This window comes from Camelus bactrianus, chromosome 4, assembly GCF_048773025.1.
Source record: "Camelus bactrianus isolate YW-2024 breed Bactrian camel chromosome 4, ASM4877302v1, whole genome shotgun sequence".
NCBI lineage: Eukaryota > Metazoa > Chordata > Mammalia > Artiodactyla > Camelidae > Camelus > Camelus bactrianus.
The window spans coordinates 35742958-35762791 of NC_133542.1; the positions used below are offsets into that span (position 1 = coordinate 35742958).

The 19834-nt window shown below is 35.6% G+C and overlaps 1 protein-coding gene across 4 annotated transcripts in view; it reads left to right on the forward strand.

Annotated features, from left to right (window-relative positions):
- SMC5 (structural maintenance of chromosomes 5) overlaps positions 1-18770 on the forward strand; it is an 87953-nt gene extending 69183 nt beyond the window's left edge. For 2 of the 4 annotated variants that reach the window (XM_074361675.1, XM_074361677.1), the window contains 8 exons: positions 9749-9874; positions 12241-12285; positions 12725-12820; positions 13218-13322; positions 13529-13648; positions 14849-15028; positions 15109-15204; positions 16336-18770. In XM_074361675.1, coding sequence (XP_074217776.1) covers positions 9749-9874; positions 12241-12285; positions 12725-12820; positions 13218-13322; positions 13529-13648; positions 14849-15028; positions 15109-15204; positions 16336-16479 — 912 coding nt within the window. In that variant the 3' untranslated portion in view covers positions 16480-18770. The remainder of the gene's footprint in view (positions 1-9748; positions 9875-12240; positions 12286-12724; positions 12821-13217; positions 13323-13528; positions 13649-14848; positions 15029-15108; positions 15205-16335) is intronic. The other 2 variants (XM_074361676.1, XM_074361678.1) reach the window with 1 other exon arrangement.
- The last annotated feature ends 1064 nt before the right edge of the window (positions 18771-19834 follow it).

Here is a 19834-nt window from a genome sequence, read left to right on the forward strand (position 1 = left end):
GTTTGAAAAGGTGTGTATGTATCTCATCCCTTAGAATATGCAGTTTGCTGTGTGCTCTTTAATTTACAAACTTAATGCGTCCTGTTGATGAGAAAGCAATTTGTGAAACACTTTGTATGTATACTGCATGTTATGTAATTTGATTGGGGTAGGGGTGGTAATAATCAAAAAAGATAAATCAGAGTATCAGATTTTAGTCACTTGAAAACCGAAGTTGCAGGCCTGCTTTCCTAACCCATATAAATTACAGTCACCACTGTCACCACGCAGCAGCTGGGAGCGTTGATTAGTGTGCAACCCATAGCCAACTTCAGATGAGTTCTAATCAACAAAGTGGCCTTAGTGTGTGATCTTGGTGATTTAATCTTCTGTTAATATCTGTGAAATGATGATAAATATTGAAGGGGGTGGGCATGTGATGTATGTACTAAGTTAACTTAAATCCCCATAGAAGAACTGGCAGCAAAATGGTAGTGACAGTGGCATCGTTTCTGAGTTTTACAAATCCTTTCCCCAAAAATAAAGAGCAACCTGGATAACATAACAAACTAAGCTTTAAGGTATCCCTGTTGGTATACTGCAGTATGTTCTCATACCAGCCCCCTCAGGGTAGCAGCAGGCTGTCTAAGAGCTTAGACCTCATTAAAACTGCCCTTACTTCAGATGCCAGCTGCAAGTTCAGGGGTCCACAGGCTAGAAATTCATGGGTTCTCATGACTCCCTCAGGTTCAGTAGTTTACTAGAATGGCTCACAGAACTCAAGAAAAGGCTATACTTAACAATTACAGTTGTATTATAAAAGATATAAATCACTACTTGTCAAATGAAGAGACATATAGGGTGAGGTCTGGGGTGGGGGAGGTCCTGAACACAGTTTTTGTAACCTTTTCTGGTGAAATCAGGATGTCATCCTCCTGGCACAGCGTGTGTTCACTAACCAAGAAACTCCATGGAGCTACGGTGTTCCGGGGTTTTATTGGAGTTGCATTACCTGGGCACAACCGATTGAATCGTTGGCTGTGTGATTGAGCTCAATCTCCAGCCCTCCTCCCCTTCCTGGAAGTCAAGAGATTGGGTGGATAATAGTAAGACTCAAGGCCCCAACCCTCTAATCACATGGCTTGTCTTTCTGGCATTACCTACCCCCATCCTGAGTAACTGCCTTGGCTTAAACTCAGGTGTGATCCTAGGGGCTCATGAATAACACCACCACTGCTATCACTTAGAAGATTTATAGGGTTTTATAGTCTCCCTCCCAAGAACCAGGGACAAATGTCAAATTCTTTATTCTGTAACACCTATGAACTCCAAAATACAAATGGGTAAGATCCAATCAGCAGCAAGACTAGCATGGTTTCAGAAAGTACGTGGTAAGAAGCAGAGCTTAAAGAACCCCCAAAATCAAGTCACCAACAGGTATTCATCTCTAAAGGAAAGAGGCCCCATTTGGTGTGGAGAGCGCAACAGACCAATTCGAGAGCAGCTGAAACTGGGAGGGGACTTTGTAGACTCCAGAAAGGTCAGGTTGTGCTGGGGTGGCTCAGGCCCTGTGAACTCTCGAAGCTACTGCAACTACTTTGCAGAACAGAACTGCTTACTGAGGACTAAGAACTACACGGCAGACTAAGGAGACAGTAAAACATATGTGCTTATAAGGCTCACCTGGTAGTAAAGGCACAACACTCTTAAAATAAAATTGTACTTACAGGACAATCAGCAAATATATTCTATCAAGAAGTAAAAGGATATTCAAATTAGATGCTTTGGGAGAGGGAAATGAGGGAGAATGTCAATGCTGTTTATTAGAGGGAACCAATAGTCACTATCTCAAAAAAGATTAGGGCCGTAAGGGTTTATATAGGGTATTTGCACCAATAATCTCATAAAAATAGCTTTCCTAAATGCCAAAAAATATACCAAAAAAAGGGGAGGGGCCAATCTAAAACATTACATAACTTAAGGTTAGATATTTATATACATGTGACACAAAAATAAGTACACATAAAACAAGGGCAGAACTAAGGCCAAATATATTGTTAAATGTAAGTAGATACAATTCATCTTTTTAAAAAATATTTTTAGAAGTAAATTCAATACTGTGCATCATATGAGAGGTACATCTAAAAGGATGATGAGCATGAAGGGTCTTTTTGTGTCAGAGAGACTCAAAATACTAATCAAAAATATCTAAACCCATGAATTCATAATGATAATAATAATGGTCACCTTTGGAGGATATTAGGGAATGAGCTATGATTTTGAAAAATGGCAAAGAAAAAATCTAGCACTTATGCTGACTTTTTAATGTGAACTGTTATTTAGGATAAATAAATGAGGAAAGGAAGTTTCTCTTTATAGAAGTAAATGCAGAAGGAATTACACCATTAGAAAACCTCCACTTTGTAGCTGCTAAGAATCAGTGGCTCACATTTGCTGCTAACATCACAAAAAGATAGCCATATATTTATTGACACGTATTCTGATGGAGGGACATACCACCCACTACCTATGAAAATTTCAATCTGATGAAGCCTCTAGAACAGGGTTTCTCAGCCTCAGCCCTATCATTTTTCACTGGATACAATTTTTTTGTGTGGGGGCTGTCTCGAACTAGCATCCCTGGCCTCTTGTTTGCAAGCCAATTGTGACAACCAAAACTATTTCCACATACTGCCCTGGGGAGCAAAATTGCCCCCACTTCGGAACCACTGCTCTAAAATTACCAGTTTACCCAGAAATACGGGAGAGCATAAAAGATGCTAAATGGTTCCGTAGGAATACAAAGTCTAGAATGAGAGGGGCTGTCTAGGATGAGCCATTTACTTCAGTGCTGTTCAGCAGGACTGTAATGCAAGCTGTGTGCGTAGTTATAAACTTTCTAGTGACCACATTTTACGAAGGAAATAGAAATAGGTAAGATACCTATAATAGTATACTTAACTCAATATATTATATTGGAAATTGATATTTTACATTTTTACAGTCTTCAAAATACTGTATTATATATTTCAACACATCTGAATTCAGATAAATTTTCATCAGGAATACTTGATCAGTATTTTGATTTTATGAAACTTAGAACTGCAAAAGTAATCATCTACTCAAATTATTCTAAACATTTTCCAGTGGCTAAAGTATTGATTTTTAATTTTAAATTAAATATTTAGTTTCTTAATAACTTTAGGTACATTTTAAGTGCTTACAACTTGTGCCTACTTTATTGGGCAGTGCACTATCAAAGATTTACAAGGGAGAGGGAACATATAAGCTAAAAGGGACTTTAAAAACATACGAACCAAATACAGTGTGAGGACATTATTTTGATCCTGATTTGAATAAAATTACCATTAAAAAACCTAAGAAATGGACATTTAAATACTGGCTCAGTATTTGATAATAGAGTTTAGTGATAGTATTTTTTAAATGTGATAATGTGGTTGTGAATTTTTTAATCTTTTTGAAATTGCTGTCATATTTACAAAGAAATAATAATTTTATGATTAATTATTATCTAGAATTGCTTCAAGATATAACAGGGAAGGAGCTGTGTAGAGAGGGAATATAGATGAAATTATTATGGTCAGAAGTTGAGAATTGTTTGAAGCTGGATGATAGATACCTGAAAGATTTTTCATATGTTTGAAATTTTCCATCATAAAAGTAAAAAACTTCCATTCTTGGCCATGATGAAATGACAAGGGCCTTATTTACCCTCTCACTTCAGATCACTAGAAGATGGGGGAAAATATATAAAGCAGTGATTTTCAGATATTAGGTTAACTGGCAGCACAGGACAGTGATCCTTAAGAGAAGGGAAAACAAAACCAGGTGAGCCCTACAGTTGCCTTAGTTTTACTGCGTGGAAAGTTTCCAGGCCACAATGTAGGAAAAAGGAATTTAATAGGAAAGAGGCCTTACAGACATTAAAAGGATAGTAGAAGAATTGGCAATAAATTTGACAATTCTGATGAAATGAACAAATTTCTTAAAAAATACAAACTATCAAAGGTCACTAAAGAAGAAACAGTTAACTAGAATAGCCCTTTATTTACTGAAGAAATTAAATTTGTAGTTAAAAGCCTTCCCACAAAGAAACCTCCAGGCCCAGAAACTTCATGTAATACCAGTTCTACCTAAAAATCTTGAAAAGGTGAAGAGGAGGGGAATACTTTTTGATGCATTATAGGAGGCCAGCATTACCAGACAAGAAAATTACAGACCAGTATCTCTTCTCAATATAGATGCAGAAATTCTTAATAAAATATTAGCAAACCAAATTAAAAAAATATATAAAAGTAATACATCCTAACCAAAGGAATATATCCCAGAAATACAAGGTTGATTTAACATGTGGACATTCCTAAGTGTAAATTCAACATATTAACTAGAGAAAACCAGAGGATCATCTCATCCCACTATATACAGAAAAATATTTAACAGAATCCAGCATCCTTTTATGATAAAAACTTTCTTTTATGATAAAAACCTTCTGCACATAGGAATAAAGAAAACTTCATTATCCTGATAAAGGACATCTACCAAAACCCAATAAGCTCACATACTCAGTGGTGCAAGCAAGGAAAATGCTCATTCTCACCAATTTTATTTCACATCGTACTGGAGGTTCTAGCCAGTGTATTAAGGCCAGAAAAAGGAAAGGCTTACAGATTGAAAAGGGAGGAGAAACCTATTTCAGACAAATATGATCAATTCTACAAAAATTCTGCTAGGGCTATCATTGAATTTACCAAGGTTGCAGGATACAAGTTCGATATACAGAAGTCAGTTGTGGCTCCATCTGTTAGCAGTGAACAATTGGAAACTGAAATTTAAAGATAATACTGTGTATAATAGCATCAAAAATATTAAATACATAGGGATATATGTATAAGACCTGTAGTACTGAAAATAATAAAAGAAAGAAACAAATATTTAAGTAAGTGGAATTGATATGTTCATGGATCAATGATTCAGGATTTGTTGAAATGTCAGTTCTCTCCTGAATCTATAGATTCAGTAAAATTCCTAGCAGGGTTTTTAGTTTTTAGAAATTGACACATGTATTCTAAAATCCAATGGACTTAGGTGAACTTCGAAAAAAAACAAAACAAACTGGATGACTCACACTACCTAATTTTAAGATTTATTATAAAACTACAATAATGAAGACATTGTAAAAACAGACATATGGGTTAGTAGAATAGAATAGAGAATCCAGAAATAGATGCACACATATGGTCAGTTGTTTTTTGGCAAAGAAACTGAGGCAGTTTAATGGAGAAAGAATAGTCTAACAAACAGTGCTGAGATAACTGACTAGTCATATACAAATACTGAACCATAATCCTTACCTCATACTATGTACAAATGGGTCATAGACTTAAATCTAAGAACTGAAGATGTAAAACTTCTTGGAGAAAACATAAGAAAATTTTAGTGACCTTGGTTTTGGCAAGATTTCAGAATAAACAGCGTGAATTATAAGGGAAAAGAAATTAGAAATTGTGCATCATCAGAATTAAAACTTTCAGAAGACACTATTTAAAAAAAAAAAAAAAGGCTACTACAAACTGGGGAGATATTTTTGCAAAACATTCACTTGACAGAGGACTTGTATCTGATGAAGGGCTATTACCATGGGACAAATCTAGCCTAAGTTCTGTTTATGTGTAAAGTCCCTGCAAGCTAAGAATAGTTTTTGCATTTTTTAAGCCCCCTCCCTCCCCGCCTCCAAAAAAAACACCAGAAGAATATGAGACTGTATATGGCCCTCAAAACCTATTTACTTAGTGGCCCTGTATAGAAAAAGTTTGCTGACCCCTGATGGACAACTATTAAAAACAAAACTCATAGCTATCAATACAAAGAAGACAACTGAATCAAAAAACATTGGCAAAAGATTTAAACATACTCTTCACTAAAGAAACCATACAGAGAGCAAAGAAGCACATGAAAAGATGCAGTCTTATCAGTAAGGAAATGTGAATTAAAGCTATAATGAGTTACCACCACAGACTTACTAGAATGACTTAAGGCTGACCAATAAAGTGCTGGTGAGGGTGTGGAGCAACTGGAACTTGCATACATTACTGGTAGAGATTTAAAGGGAATATCCACTTTGGAAGACGATTTAAGAGATTCTTAAATGCTAAACATATACCTGCTGTATGATCCATCCTTTCCCCTCCCAATATGTACCCAAGAGAAATGAAAGCATGTGTCCATGAAAGACTGGTACACAAGTGTGTAGTAACTTTCTTTGTAATAACTAAAAACTGGAAACAAACGTCCAGCAGCAGTTAAACTGGCAAATTACATAATGCACACAATGGAAGTATTAGCCATAAAAAGGGATGAATTACTATTGCACACACCACGATGGATCTCAGTTATGCTGAGTGAAAGCAGCCAGACCAAAAAGCTGTATGATTCCATTTATATGAAATTCTACAAAATGCAGAATGCCTAGTGACAGAAATCAGTGGCTTCCTCGGAAGGGCACAGTGGGATGTGGTACAGAGCTGCTGAAGTCGACAGGTATGTTCATTATCATTGGTGATGGTTTCACTGATGAACATATTCATCAAAATTCATCAAGTTGTATACTTTATATATGCAGTTTATTCATCAGTTAACTTCAAAGCTGAGAAGTTTAAGAAAATTCAGGATTTTATCATTTGTTTCACTGAAATCTTTTTTTCAAGTATGAAATTTTAAATATTTATACCAGAGCAGGAAGGGTAACATAATATCCAGGTTTTTAAGACTTCTCATGTATTCAAAGTCCCCTTCTACCTTTCCCTATCCATTCTTCTACTCTCCTAGAATCTACTACTTTCTGGAAGTGATCTATACATAATTCTCTTTCCATTTATCAGAAACATACCTGTTGTGTAAAAGTGAACAATAGTAGTATCTTTTTGTGGAAAAAGTCCTTAGAGGATAGGTTTTTAGGAAATAAAACGTAGGATTGCAGAGATGAATGGAAAGATTAAATCAGACTAAAGGACAGCATCCTTCTGAAGCCAGCTTCTTCAAACTTCTGGCTTCTTGAAAAAGCTTTATGGCTAAAAGAAACTGGAAAAAACAAGAATTTTGCTAGCAGGTAAGACCACTGGTTTCTAAACTTACGTTACAGTTTTAAGCTGACATCGAAAATGATTAAATATTTTTTATATTTCTAAAAGATGTATGCAGTCTTATATGCACTAAAACTTATGGTTAACATTTGAATTTGAAATCAATTAAATTGGAATGAAATTTAATGCTTGTATTTGAAAGAAAAATTGAGGAAGAAATGTTATAATTTACAACTACTGTTTAAGTAAAAGTTTATGCTATCTAGAACTTCATTTAATTCGTTTCATACCAAAAATTTTCATTTTGCTTCACAAATTAAAAAGTTAAGTAGAATACTTACTGTGTCAATTTACGTGCAACATACTATTTGATAAGAAATTCTGCAGACAGTTCTGATTTTTTCCACTAGAGGGCCCTCTTAGAGAAGCTTTTTCTTAGTTTAATTGTCAAGGTATTTCTGTGTACACCTTTCCTAACAGTTGAACTTTATCAAAAAGGATTTCCTAGAAAATACTTATTAATCTTTTCTGAGATGTTGGTGGGGGAGCTTTTGTAAATTTGCTTTTTCCTTATGTCTTACTCAGATGAAATGTTTCTATGGTCTTTTAACTTAAAGGCTAGACTCTAAGCAGAAATGTAAATAAAGCCCTTTTCACTGCCCTGAATTTACAGCATTATTTTATATAATTGTACTTTTTCTCTGCTACCCACCCCCGCAAAAAAAAAAACTTAGTAAAAACTGTGGTGTGGGGGTGGGGAACAAGTGCTCTGTGAAGAGGTTATGTCACTAACACGTATGTATAGAAAGAACATTTTTTCTCTGGTAAAGATTCTATTACACATTTAATATGCCACCAAACGGAAGAAATCAAATGAAGTTTTGTTCCCTTAAGCCTAGAGCCCCAGATATTCAACTTAGGGATGTTCCTTTGCCATAATGTTCTAATACTTCATTTTAGCAAGGTAGCGCAAGGACTAGGAAGCAGGAACGGAGGACTTTAGGAGCGTTCATTTTCTGTCTAGCTGCCCCGTGTTGTGCATGTGCCTGCATGTAACAGGCTCCAGAGAGCAGGGCAGGGGTACCTGAGCGACTTCTAGTATTTCTCTTGGGGCGCAGGGTCCAAGGAATGCATTCAGGCAAATCGTATACTAAGTAACTAGTAGAAAGGCTTGCTTGTATTTTCAGATCAGTCCAGTGTATATCCTTTTACTTTCATAACTTTTGTCTTAGTTTAAGTTTCTTTGCTGTCAGACTTGTGTGCATAAAAATTACCTGAGGACCTTGTAATAATACAAATGTCCAGGCTATGGGCTCAGAAATTTTACTTGAGTAGATCTGGCATGTGGCTGGGGCATCAAGTATTTCACAAATCTTTCCTCTAGCACCTGCCTCCATCCCATTACTTTCTGTGCAGACCAAAGTTTGAGGTTTAATGGAAAGAGCAACCTAGATCTGTTTTCTTTCTCAGGAATCTAATCACCTGCTATTTCCATAACCTTGAGCAAGTTTCTTAATATCTCTGAGCCACATATAAAAAAGGAGATAATACATTTCTTTAAGATGGTAATGAGGATTAGGTTAATTAGCATATAGGATGGTGGTTATCACAATGGTTGCCTACATGATGCCCTCATTACACAGGAAGCTTCTGCCTGCTGGCTCTCACCCACCTTATCTGTCTTTTACCTCCTTTCCTCTCCAACCATGTTGAATTCTTATTCCCTGAATATGCAGGCCTTTGAGGCTTTCATGCCTTTCCATTTATAATCACCTATCCTGGGAACACCTTCTGCTGCTCCCTCTTTGATAATTTCTTATTTGTCCTTTAAGATCATTCACTTGTCAGAGCTTCTGTGGCCACTCTCACCTTCCTCCATCCCCTGCCCCAACCACACACATACTCTCTTCTTTACTCTATCCAGTCCTCTCCCACTGAGAGGCATCATGATACAAGAAAAGAGCATAGATGTGAATCCTGACAGTCTCCAACTAAATGTGTGCACTTAGACAATTTAATTTCTCTCTTTTTAATGTGCAAAATGGGGATAATAATACTGTACAGTGCTGTGAGAAATCAGGGAATGTGTGTGAAGCACCTTGCACATAAGCTTTCAGTAAATAGTAGCTATTTTATGATAATAATTTTGTGTATCTTTCTTCTTATTCACCTTTCTATGCTCAATGGATAATAAAATACTGACATTTAATAGATTCTGAGTAATTATTTGGTGAAGGAACCAGTGGGTCCATGAATAAATGATAACTACATGAAAGGCACTTAGAAAACTATCAAACACAATTTAAAGGTTCTACTTAGATTTGAATGCCAAGTTTTCTGGTATGAAGCCTACATACTGTATATATCAATTTATTATTAGAGTATAATTATATATAGCTGAAGTAAACTGTTTCAGATAAGGGCAGTTAAATTTCAGAGCTCTTATGGATTAGAGAAATGACGTTATTAATATCCTGATACATTGTAAAATTTAAGTTCAAATTTAACCTTTACAATAAAATCAATAATGATTTGAGACACGGTTTTCAGATGATTTGCTTATCACAATCAAAATTCAATGTCGTATTTGATATAACGTGATGGTTTGATACATTAGCCCTCTAATACAACAGTAACACAGATTTTCAAAATTTTTTTTCTTGTAATAGCAACATTTCATTGAGCTGGATGAAAGCAGACAGAGGTTATTGCAGAAATGCAAGGAACTTATGAAGAGAGCCAGGCAAGTATGTAACCTGGGTGCAGAGCAGACCGTTCCTCAAGAATATCAGACAGTAAGTATAAGAAGTATATGCTGCAAGTTAACATAGTTAACACAGTATTTTTAAGCGTAAAATGTGTTAGCCATTGATCTGGGCCCTGAAGAACAGGATGTTCCTTAAAAAATAGGGATTCCTCCCTCCCCATTGTTAAACTGAGTATGTACATAAAGTAATTTTGCTCAATGAGTTTTCATCACTGTACTCACTTGGACACCAGGCAGTCTTGTTGCTTCACACTAGTGTGGCTAAGACTACAGGCACCACCTTGCAGAATTACTAGCACCTTAACATTCATTCTTCCAATAAAAAGATTTCTCTCCAGGCAACCTTTAAGGGTTAGGGTCAAGAGATGGGATGTAGTTTTTCATGGAAACATACTACTAGTAACTTGTATATAAGAAACAGTAAACAGAGGTGATACTTAGAAAAACAAAGGCAAAGTGAAAATGTTGTCCCAGAAATTAGGGTGTTTATTTAGGGTTCAGTAGGAGCTGAATCTTTATGGCTAGTGTATGTTGTTAAGGAAAGGAGAAAAGAGCCTTTTCTTCTTTCCATTATTGCGTATTTCATATTCTGACATATTATTCAGCTAGCAAATGCTGCCCTTTTGTCCACGTTCCACCATTATTTCAATAGCTCTGTGACCCAGTGCTTTTTCTTGACAAGCAGGGCTTGTGCCTCACCTACATACGTACTCTGTGAGAATAGTGTCAGAATAAAATGAGAAATTGAATAGAAGATGAATTTTTAAATATCTGGTATATGCTTTTTTGATTCTTAACTTCAAATATTACCTATTTCAGTAGATAATGAAATAATGTTCATTAAAGATATAAATAGAACTAGAAAAAACTTATTTGGATTATAATGTTTATATCCTCAAAAATTTTACTTTGTATCAGATCCAGAAACTACAGCGCATGGATCTGTTTGGGTACATAGTAGGAATTTGGTACATAATTGTAACAGTTTGAGGGGCTGTTTCTAAAAAGATACTAGAACTTCTTCAGAATACATTGTGTTAAAAATAAGTAAATATTAGTACAATATCTGTTTTTGATAGTAACAAAATTAGAAGATAATTCTTATATTCATTAAAAATGTATTGGTTACCTGCTACATTTCAGGCATTGAACAAGACAGATATCCTTCCTTCTCTCCTGAAATTTATATTCTACTCTGGAGGGTTGGGAGGACAAACAAATCAAAAAGCAAATAGATAATGTTGGATAGCAAGAGGTGCTAAAAAGAAAAGTAAAACAAGGGAAGAGGCTAGAGTGTCAGGGAAGGCTCCTTTGAGAAGATAGTATTTTAGATGAGCCCTGATTGAAGAGAAGAAATCAGTCAAGATTTGAAGGAAAAGCATGCCAGGCAGAGAAAACAGCTCGTCCAAAGCTCCTGAGGCAGACACATATTTGGCCTGTTTCGGAATAGAAAGAATCTCAGTGGAGCTAAATTTATAGCCCAGGCAGAAAGGAGGGCAGAAGTCAGATCACATAGGGCCTTACAGACCATAGGAGGGATTTGGGCTTTATTTTGAGATTGAGTAAAAAAGTTCCCCAGTAGAGTCTGAGTAGTGACAGAGGCAGGACAACTTGAGTTTGTAAAAGAGCGCTCTGACTGTTCTATAGAGATGAAGTGGGGACACAAGTTGGAAGCAAGAAGACTACTTATAAGGTTGTTGCTTTGGACCAGGCAAGAGATTATCGTGGCATGAATTAGGGTGGACACCGTGGAGACAGCAGTTTACAGATTTGAGATAGCTTAACGACAGAGTTTAGCAAGCCTGCTGATGGATTTGCATTAGAGAGTGAGAGCACCTAAACGTTGCCATTTACTGAGATGGGAAAGACTAAAGGACAAATAGGTTTGCTCACATTGGTGGGGAAGGTGGGTGAGCTGAAGATTTCTGTTTCACCATCTTAAATGTAAGATGTCTGTTAGTAAAATGATGATACCAAGTAAGTATTTGGCACATGAGTTCAAAGCTCACAAAATACACAAAGAACGGAAGGCCTATAAAAGTTGGACTGCTTTCTAAAAGGTTAGAGGGAAAAAGACGTAAGATTAAGATACTAGATTAATGCAGTGTGTCAGGATCTTTTTCAGGGTTTCAGGATTCATTTTGTACCTCATAGTACATAAACTTTTGCAGGCTCTGCTGGCAGCACAATGTCCTGCTTGCCTCCCCTCACAGGAAAGTATCTAATTTGTCTCTGTGGCATGGTCTTAGAAGATCGTACTCTGCTGAAATTCTACTGTCAAAGTAATTGGATTCTTAGGATGCTTTTGTAGTTCTTCATAAATATAGTATAAAGTTCTAACTTCTTGCTCTCTTTCAATGCCCCACATATTCTGGACCCATTCTACCAATTCAGCAAGTACCCACCATTCCAAATGGACACAACTCCTCACCCCCCATGGTATGCAGTGCTCATTCTTTTTTCCAAGCTCCTGTCTCCCCTCTGCCTTGCTTTTCCCTAGCCATTTGCTTTAAGGCCCAGAAATGAGTTCTAGGCCTCTGAATTCTCTTATTCTTAGAGTTCCTGTAGCATGAACTGATACTTCCTTTCTCTGAATTCTATAACCTGTATGATATGTAGTGCTTATTTTAATACTCAACATCAGTACATCACCTTAAGGTGTCATTCATTTTTACTGTATACATTTTTAGTGTATACACTGTTTTAAAGTGGAAGCTTTTTGAAGGCATGAAGCCATGTTTATAATTCCTTTGATTCCTTGTTGTGTGCTAGCATGCTGTTGAACACATAGTAGACACTTAGCAGAATATTTTTAACTAGTTGAATTGAACTGTTTTCACTGTATTATATAATGATGGATAATCTTTTTCTTCTTTAGGCTTTCCAAGATCTTCCAAACACATTGGATGAAATTGATGCCTTATTAACTGAAGAAAGATCAAGAGCTTCCTGCTTCACGGGACTGAATCCTACAGTATGCCTCTTTCCCTACTGCAGCCACCAGCACCCACCCTCATGCACACGCGCACACACGCGCTTCCCTCCAGTACTTGCCTCCCACTCTGTACTAGAGCTCTTGGTAATAATAAGCTAGACAGCAGGAACAATGTGCTTTAAATGCCAGATTCTGAATCTATTAGAATTTTAAATAGATTCTTCCTAAGGAACACAGTGTTCTGTGCCTTTTCTTTATAAAAAGAATACTTGGGCTAACCTGAAACTCTGCAATGTCTATATTTTCAAGGATAAAAAATGGTTGCATACAGTCAGTGCAACATGATTGGCATTTTCAGTTAATGTTTTGATGCAAGAATTTCTGTAATTTTATCCTTTGGTAGATTTATCTTAAAAGATTTTTTTTTTCCTGCCAGGTTGTTGAGGAATACACAAAAAGAGAAGAGGAAATAGAACAATTAACTGAGGAACTAAAGATAAAGAAAGTTGAACTGGATAAATATAGGGAAAACATTTCACAGGTAATTATTTAACCTTAATCTTTTTTTTGTCACATGCTTACCATTAGCCGTATGGGAATGAGAACAATGCAAAATGAAGTAATGATGCTTCTAAGAAAGCAGTGGTGTATGTCCTCATAACTAGATTGATACTGATACTAAGTTTGTTTCATACAATGTAATCACATTTCTTTAAAATTGTGTTTTTATATTGCCTTTGCTTGCAGGTAAAAGAAAGGTGGCTTAATCCTTTAAAAGAGCTGGTAGAAAAAATTAATGAAAAATTCAGCAACTTTTTTAGTTCCATGCAGTGTGCTGGTGAAGTTGATCTCCATACAGAAAATGAGGTAAAATTGCATTTGCAGTGTTTCCTGGCAAGTAATTTTAATTATATGCATATACATGTAAATTATTCATTTACTCTAGAGGTATATCTGTAAAAATTTTGCTTGTTAAAAACTGTTCAAAGGAAGGAAAAGTCCATCTATGGGATTCCATCGGGGTCACTTTTTTGGGGGAGGGGTGACACTTGAGATTAGTGACCAATACCTTACTAATTCCTTTCATGTTCAATCTTTAGTGGTTATTCAGCTGTGATGAGCAAGTGCATTGTTTTATGAATCTACCACCCCCCAGGTTTGAAGAGTCATAAACAAAGTAGCAAACATAACTGAAATATAGTATGATGTCAGTGGTTTCCTTTTGATCAGGAATATAAGAGTTCGCAAAAATAAAAATACTTGGAAATTTGGTACTAATTTCTTGAGCTATATGTTCATGTATTGCAGTTGTGGCTAAAAGAAGACTTCCAGTAGAAATGTGTAAAGAGATGAACTGGGATGTGCTTCAAAATAATTAGGAAGGAGTGAATGAAGTTACAGACGAAACAAGATTGGTCATGTATTGATCACAGTTGAGACTAGTTGATGGTAGATACAGTCAGCCTATTTTAGGGTTCTAATTTTGTGCATGTTGAAATTTTTCCCTAGTCAAACTTTTTTTTAAGAAATAAATGATTAAAAAAATCCTTTTCCTCCACAGCTCAACGATTTTGCATGTACATTACAGACATAAACATAAAGCAAGCTAGCACCTCTTTCTCCCATTAGGAATTTTGCCCCATGACTCCTTTATATATATATGCTCAGTGTGAGACATAAGGACAGCAAACATTTCACTGTTAAGTTCTAGGAAGACATTAGACCTGCCATGGTGACTGCCATCTACATAGTCTTTGGGCTTGTTAGAAGTAAGGGACGTACTGCAGTAACAAGTCTAATGTGGAATATATTTCCTACGTGCCAGACGCTGTGCCAAGTACTTCCAAGTTTATCAACCCTATTTTATAAATAAACTGAAACAATAAAATATTGAAGAACCACTTGGTGTCTACAAACTTCTGGGGTCTCCAAGGATCTACTGAGATAGAACTAATAATACTACATTTGAAGTTATTTACTGTTGATTTATTCAGTCTAGTTTCTAATAGTAATATGAAATACCAGAAGAAATTCTCACCTTTTACCAACTTCTTAAACATTTTATAGGAAGACTATGATAAATATGGAATTCGAATTAGAGTCAAATTTCGCAGTAGTACTCAACTGCACGAATTAACTCCTCATCATCAGAGTGGAGGTGAAAGAAGCGTTTCTACCATGTTATACTTGATGGCACTTCAGGAGCTTAACAGATGTCCATTCAGAGTGGTCGATGAAATCAATCAGGTATAGCATATTCTTTTACTTGGGTTTTGCTGTATCTTATAACAGATTTAAATCTAATCATAATTATTGTCATTGTTTAGGGAATGGACCCGATCAATGAACGGAGAGTGTTTGAAATGGTTGTAAATACTGCTTGTAAAGAGAACACATCTCAGTACTTCTTTATTACACCAAAGGTAGGTAATCAGTAACCTAAAAATACTCAAATGTACACAGAAGTCCCCTGTGGCTAAATCACGTAGCAGATTTTGGCCTCATATGTAAATATGAGCAGGAACACTCCCATAAAGGGAACTAAAAAGATTACAGTAATATTTATATTACTAAAGGGGACAAGTTACAGTGACATAGTTAATCAGAAACCTCATTATCAGAGGAAGAAACGTAGGAGGCATAACATTATGTTCTAGAACCGAGATTTCCTCCCTGCTTTTGGCAGGGAGACGTTCCTCTTTTAGCACAAAAGATGACAGGCAAATACAAACCCCAGCACTGTGGTCCTCCTCATTTCCCCAGAAAGCCCTATCATTGTGTATTCTGTCCTTTTTTCACCAGAGGAAATCCTTAGTACCCTAACATCTTCTACCCTAGCATCTTCTACCCACACATTAACTTTGATAAAAACAGAATTATAGAGAATTTTCTGTAAGCTAGAGCCATTGCAATGGGAAATTTTCTTACGACTTGTGCTGTGTGTCAACTATAAAACTGATTCAGCACTCAGATATATGTATTAATGTCATCAGATTTTTTTCCCCTTTTTGAACCAAGTGTTCATGAAATACTTTGTTGGAGAGCCCAACTTAAATTCAAGTTTTTATTGTATAGCCTGTCTTTTTTTTCCCAGCAGATGCTCTATGGAATAGTCAGATCTGTTAATACCCTGTTGTTTACCAAACATGTTGGCCTATAAACCAAACCTCCCTGTTACACACTTTTCAGGCTACCAATCTATTACAGTGCCTGTTTCACAAGTTGCTTGAGAAGTTTTTGTGGATAAGAGTGAAGGTATCCTAGGAAAGTTCTGGAGGACACACTTCTCTAAGGTCAGCCTAGAAAGTTGGATGATCCCATTTGGCCTGTGATTATAGAGGGCTCCCAAGGGATGCTGATGGTTCCTTAGGCCAGGCTCCGGGTGTGCTCATTCAGGTAAGGATCACAATCTGGCAGGGTGCACACTGAGGTGTTTGAGAACTTTAAGAGCTTCACTAATATTACAAATAAAACACCTGACTGTACACACGTGAGATTGGAAGATTGGGCTTCTTGATGTATAGCACTGCATGCATTTGTTTTAACACTTACAGCTCCTACAGAATCTTCCCTATTCTGACAAGATGACAGTGTTGTTTGTCTACAATGGTCCTCATATGCTGGAACCAAACCGGTGGAACTTAAAGGCTTTCCAGAGACGACGGCGCCGTATCACGTTCACTCAGCCTTCTCAATAGAAGTGAAGGGTGAGAACTTTGGGATTTTCCTCTTAAACCTGTTTGTAAGTATGGCTCAACTGAGTAAAAGTTAGGAGACTCCTTGAGACTAAAAGATCGGTTCTTTTTAGAAACCAGCTGTTAGATACAAATGGGTTGCTGAATGGAGACCAGAACAGTGTCTTTCTGTGGAACATCATCTGGTGGTGGACACTTAGTCCTCTTCAGTCTTTATTGAACTTGCGTCCTTAGCCCTATGACCATGAGTCATTGGTGCCCCACTCTTTTTTTTTTTTTTTTTTTTTTTTTTTTAAGTATTTGCTACTCAAATCAAAAATACAGTGGAAGGGGTTATCAATTACAAGAAGTTTAGTCGACACAGTAACCCTGAGCTTTAACTGCAGAGTAACTTTAACTACTTTTAGAGCCTAAAGATTACTCTTATGGTGTAAGTCATAGTTTTCTCCCAGTGTTTTATATTTAATTTAAAAAATTTGATGTGAAAATGTCTAGACTGATGTATAGTAATAATTTATGACAAATCTATTCATTTCTTCCTATTAAAAATTTCTTTATCTCCACTAGGAAATGGAATTTTATGGGTTTTTAAAAAACATTTTATGAAACTTGATGCTGTAATTGTACTGGTATCTCAAAGGGAAAAAAAGTACTGGGGTTCAAAAATGGTAGCAAGACTTCTTTGAAATGCCACAAGGTGGCCACTAGATGATGCAGAATGCAACCAAAAGATTGACAGAATAAAATCAAGTGACAAGGGTTTTTTAAAGAGTAAGTCTGTAAAGTGTGGGTGGTGTTTTTGTTGTTGTTGTTGTTTTAATTTAAAGTCAATTCTATTTTACATCTTAAATTTCTAAAGCATTTTTGTAATTATTTTTAGTAAGATTTTTCTTAAGATTTCATATACTGGTTTCTACAATTTATATTTGAAAATTCCTCAGTGTTATGTAAAGAGTGAGGGAAAGCATTGATTTGTTTAAAACTATAATGTTTCTAAAGCCTGAGCTTATAGGTCCTTCCTTACAGTGTTGATCCTACCCTATTATTTTAGAAAATCTAGTTTAAATTGTTTTCTTTCAGCATGAAGGAATTAGATGAGAAAATCATTTGTTTATCTCTGAGTAATCCTAATTACCAGTGCCAAAACAAATTCTGTTCTTTTAAATCTTGTGAAATAATGGACTAGACCAAGGACGTATCTTTGAACAATGGATTTGATCTGTGCCAGTAATGACAAAATTATTTTTTTGACTTGGTAGTTGACTAAATTGAAGAATTGCATTCAGTTTGAGTTTTGTATATTCTTAAATAGCCACTGAAATTTATATTCTTGTTAAGTTGAAAAATAATGAACCATAGGTTTATGTCCTCTCACTTGGACATTCTCTTTTAAAATTTTTATAAAGAGAAAATAGCTTTTTAAAGAAAGAGCCTTCCCCTCTTAAACTAAGTCTAATGCATGTACTATGAAAATATTTTAAAATAACACTTCTACTAGTGTGAACAACTCATGTAAACATTGAAAAACTTGGTAACATTATTAGCAAATGGATGTTGTTACCAAATGATTTTGTTGTTTTCCACCAGAATATCTTTACTGATGAGTGCTTGCTGTAGTTTGTTAATTGTCCAAGTTAGTGCCAGCCATCTTACTTCTGCAAAATGAGTATCAATGTGAAAAAGAAGCTTGAAGATTAGGCGTGTTTGAAAAAATAAAAAGGTCAATTACATTTCAGTTTACATATGCCAATAATTATTCCATACCTTGTTTATAAGTATTTGTCTTTCTTCACTGTAGAAGAATTTGGTTTTACACTGAATGTTGAGCTGTGAAGGATAAATTATGTATTAACATACTAATTAAAAGAATAGTAAGTCTAGCACATTAGTCCCAGCCACTTGAAACTTCACATATTTTCTGAAAAAGTTGATTTTAATTACATACAAATTGTTAAAACTTCAGGTAACAGTCTGATTTCATGAATAAAGTATTTAAAACCCTAAGGTTTTCAAATATTGCAAGTATTTTTAATGACAAAATCTTCATTGAGGTGCCTAAGGAGAGAATCTCTATTAAAAGGTTTTTAACATTAAAAGGAAGGATTTCTTGCTGCTTTTTGTCTTTCAGATGTGTGCTTATTTTCTTTGCAGTATGACTCTTTAGTACGTAAAAAAATGTAATTTTGTCCTGCTATTGTATGTGTGTGTGTGTGTGTGTGTGTATGTGTGTGTAATTGAAAAAACACCTGTGGGAAATGCTACTTTGTTGGTAATAAAAGCATATTTTCATATTCTTTTGGTGTATGTTATTTTAAATGAGAACTGTATTTATATACTTTGAACCTTTGTAAGAGTCATTTTGGTTTTCAAATTTGGTGAGAAGTCTGTTGAATGCCTGCCATTTATAGAATAGTATTTGGCAGTCCATGTTCAAAAGGATAAGAAATTCAGTCCCTTGTCTACCTGCAAGGAAATTACAGTCTAAATGAAACAGTAATTACATAAGAAAGGTTTACACCATCTAAAGAAACCAGTTACGAGGCAAGTATAAGTATTTTTAGGTTGCAACCCTAGATTTGCTTTAAAAAAAAAAAATTCCCAGTAGCCAATTTTGTCTTATCTCTTCCATTAAACTATCTGAAGGATCTTTTCAAAACATTTTTGAGTTATGCGGACTTTGTCATTTGCTTGAAGACACGTTACCTCCCTGTGTGTGTGAATTGGGTATTCTCTTCATTTCACCACTGATAGGCCCTTTGTAATTTCCTTCTCGTCATATTTTTTTTCTCCAGGTTTACTGAAATCTCATTATTTTGTATCATGAAAAGTGTACTATGTTTTTTTATACCTCAAGGTCTGAGATTTCTAAGTATAGTTACTGTAGAGATTTTTATCATATTTTATTGGTAGTGTCAGTTGTTCAAAGGATGTAGAGATCTGTAGGCTCTGAGTGATCCTTGAGCCGTACAGACAGAATTATTTTAATACATCTTGTTAGTCATGGAATCTGAGTATTAGCCAGGTGTGCTACTCTAAAGATGCCCACACCAGTCCATCTCAGTACTTCATAGTCAGGCTATATATTTTGGAAAGCTTGTAATTAGTACAGTTTGCACATTTAGGAGATCTGAGTATTCACAATTTGGGCTTTTTTTTTTATTCCCAGGAAAAGCTGGATGTAGGATTTTTGTTGTTGTTAACTGTTTTTAAATGTTGAGCTGTAACTACTCACTCACTGCTCCAAAATAAGTTATTGGTGATTGGCTGGAAGGTTTGGGTATTTTCTTTTTTTTAAGCCAGTGTTGTTTAAAAAAAGAAAGCAAGTCTACTCTCCTCGGCTTCAAGAACTATGCTTAAG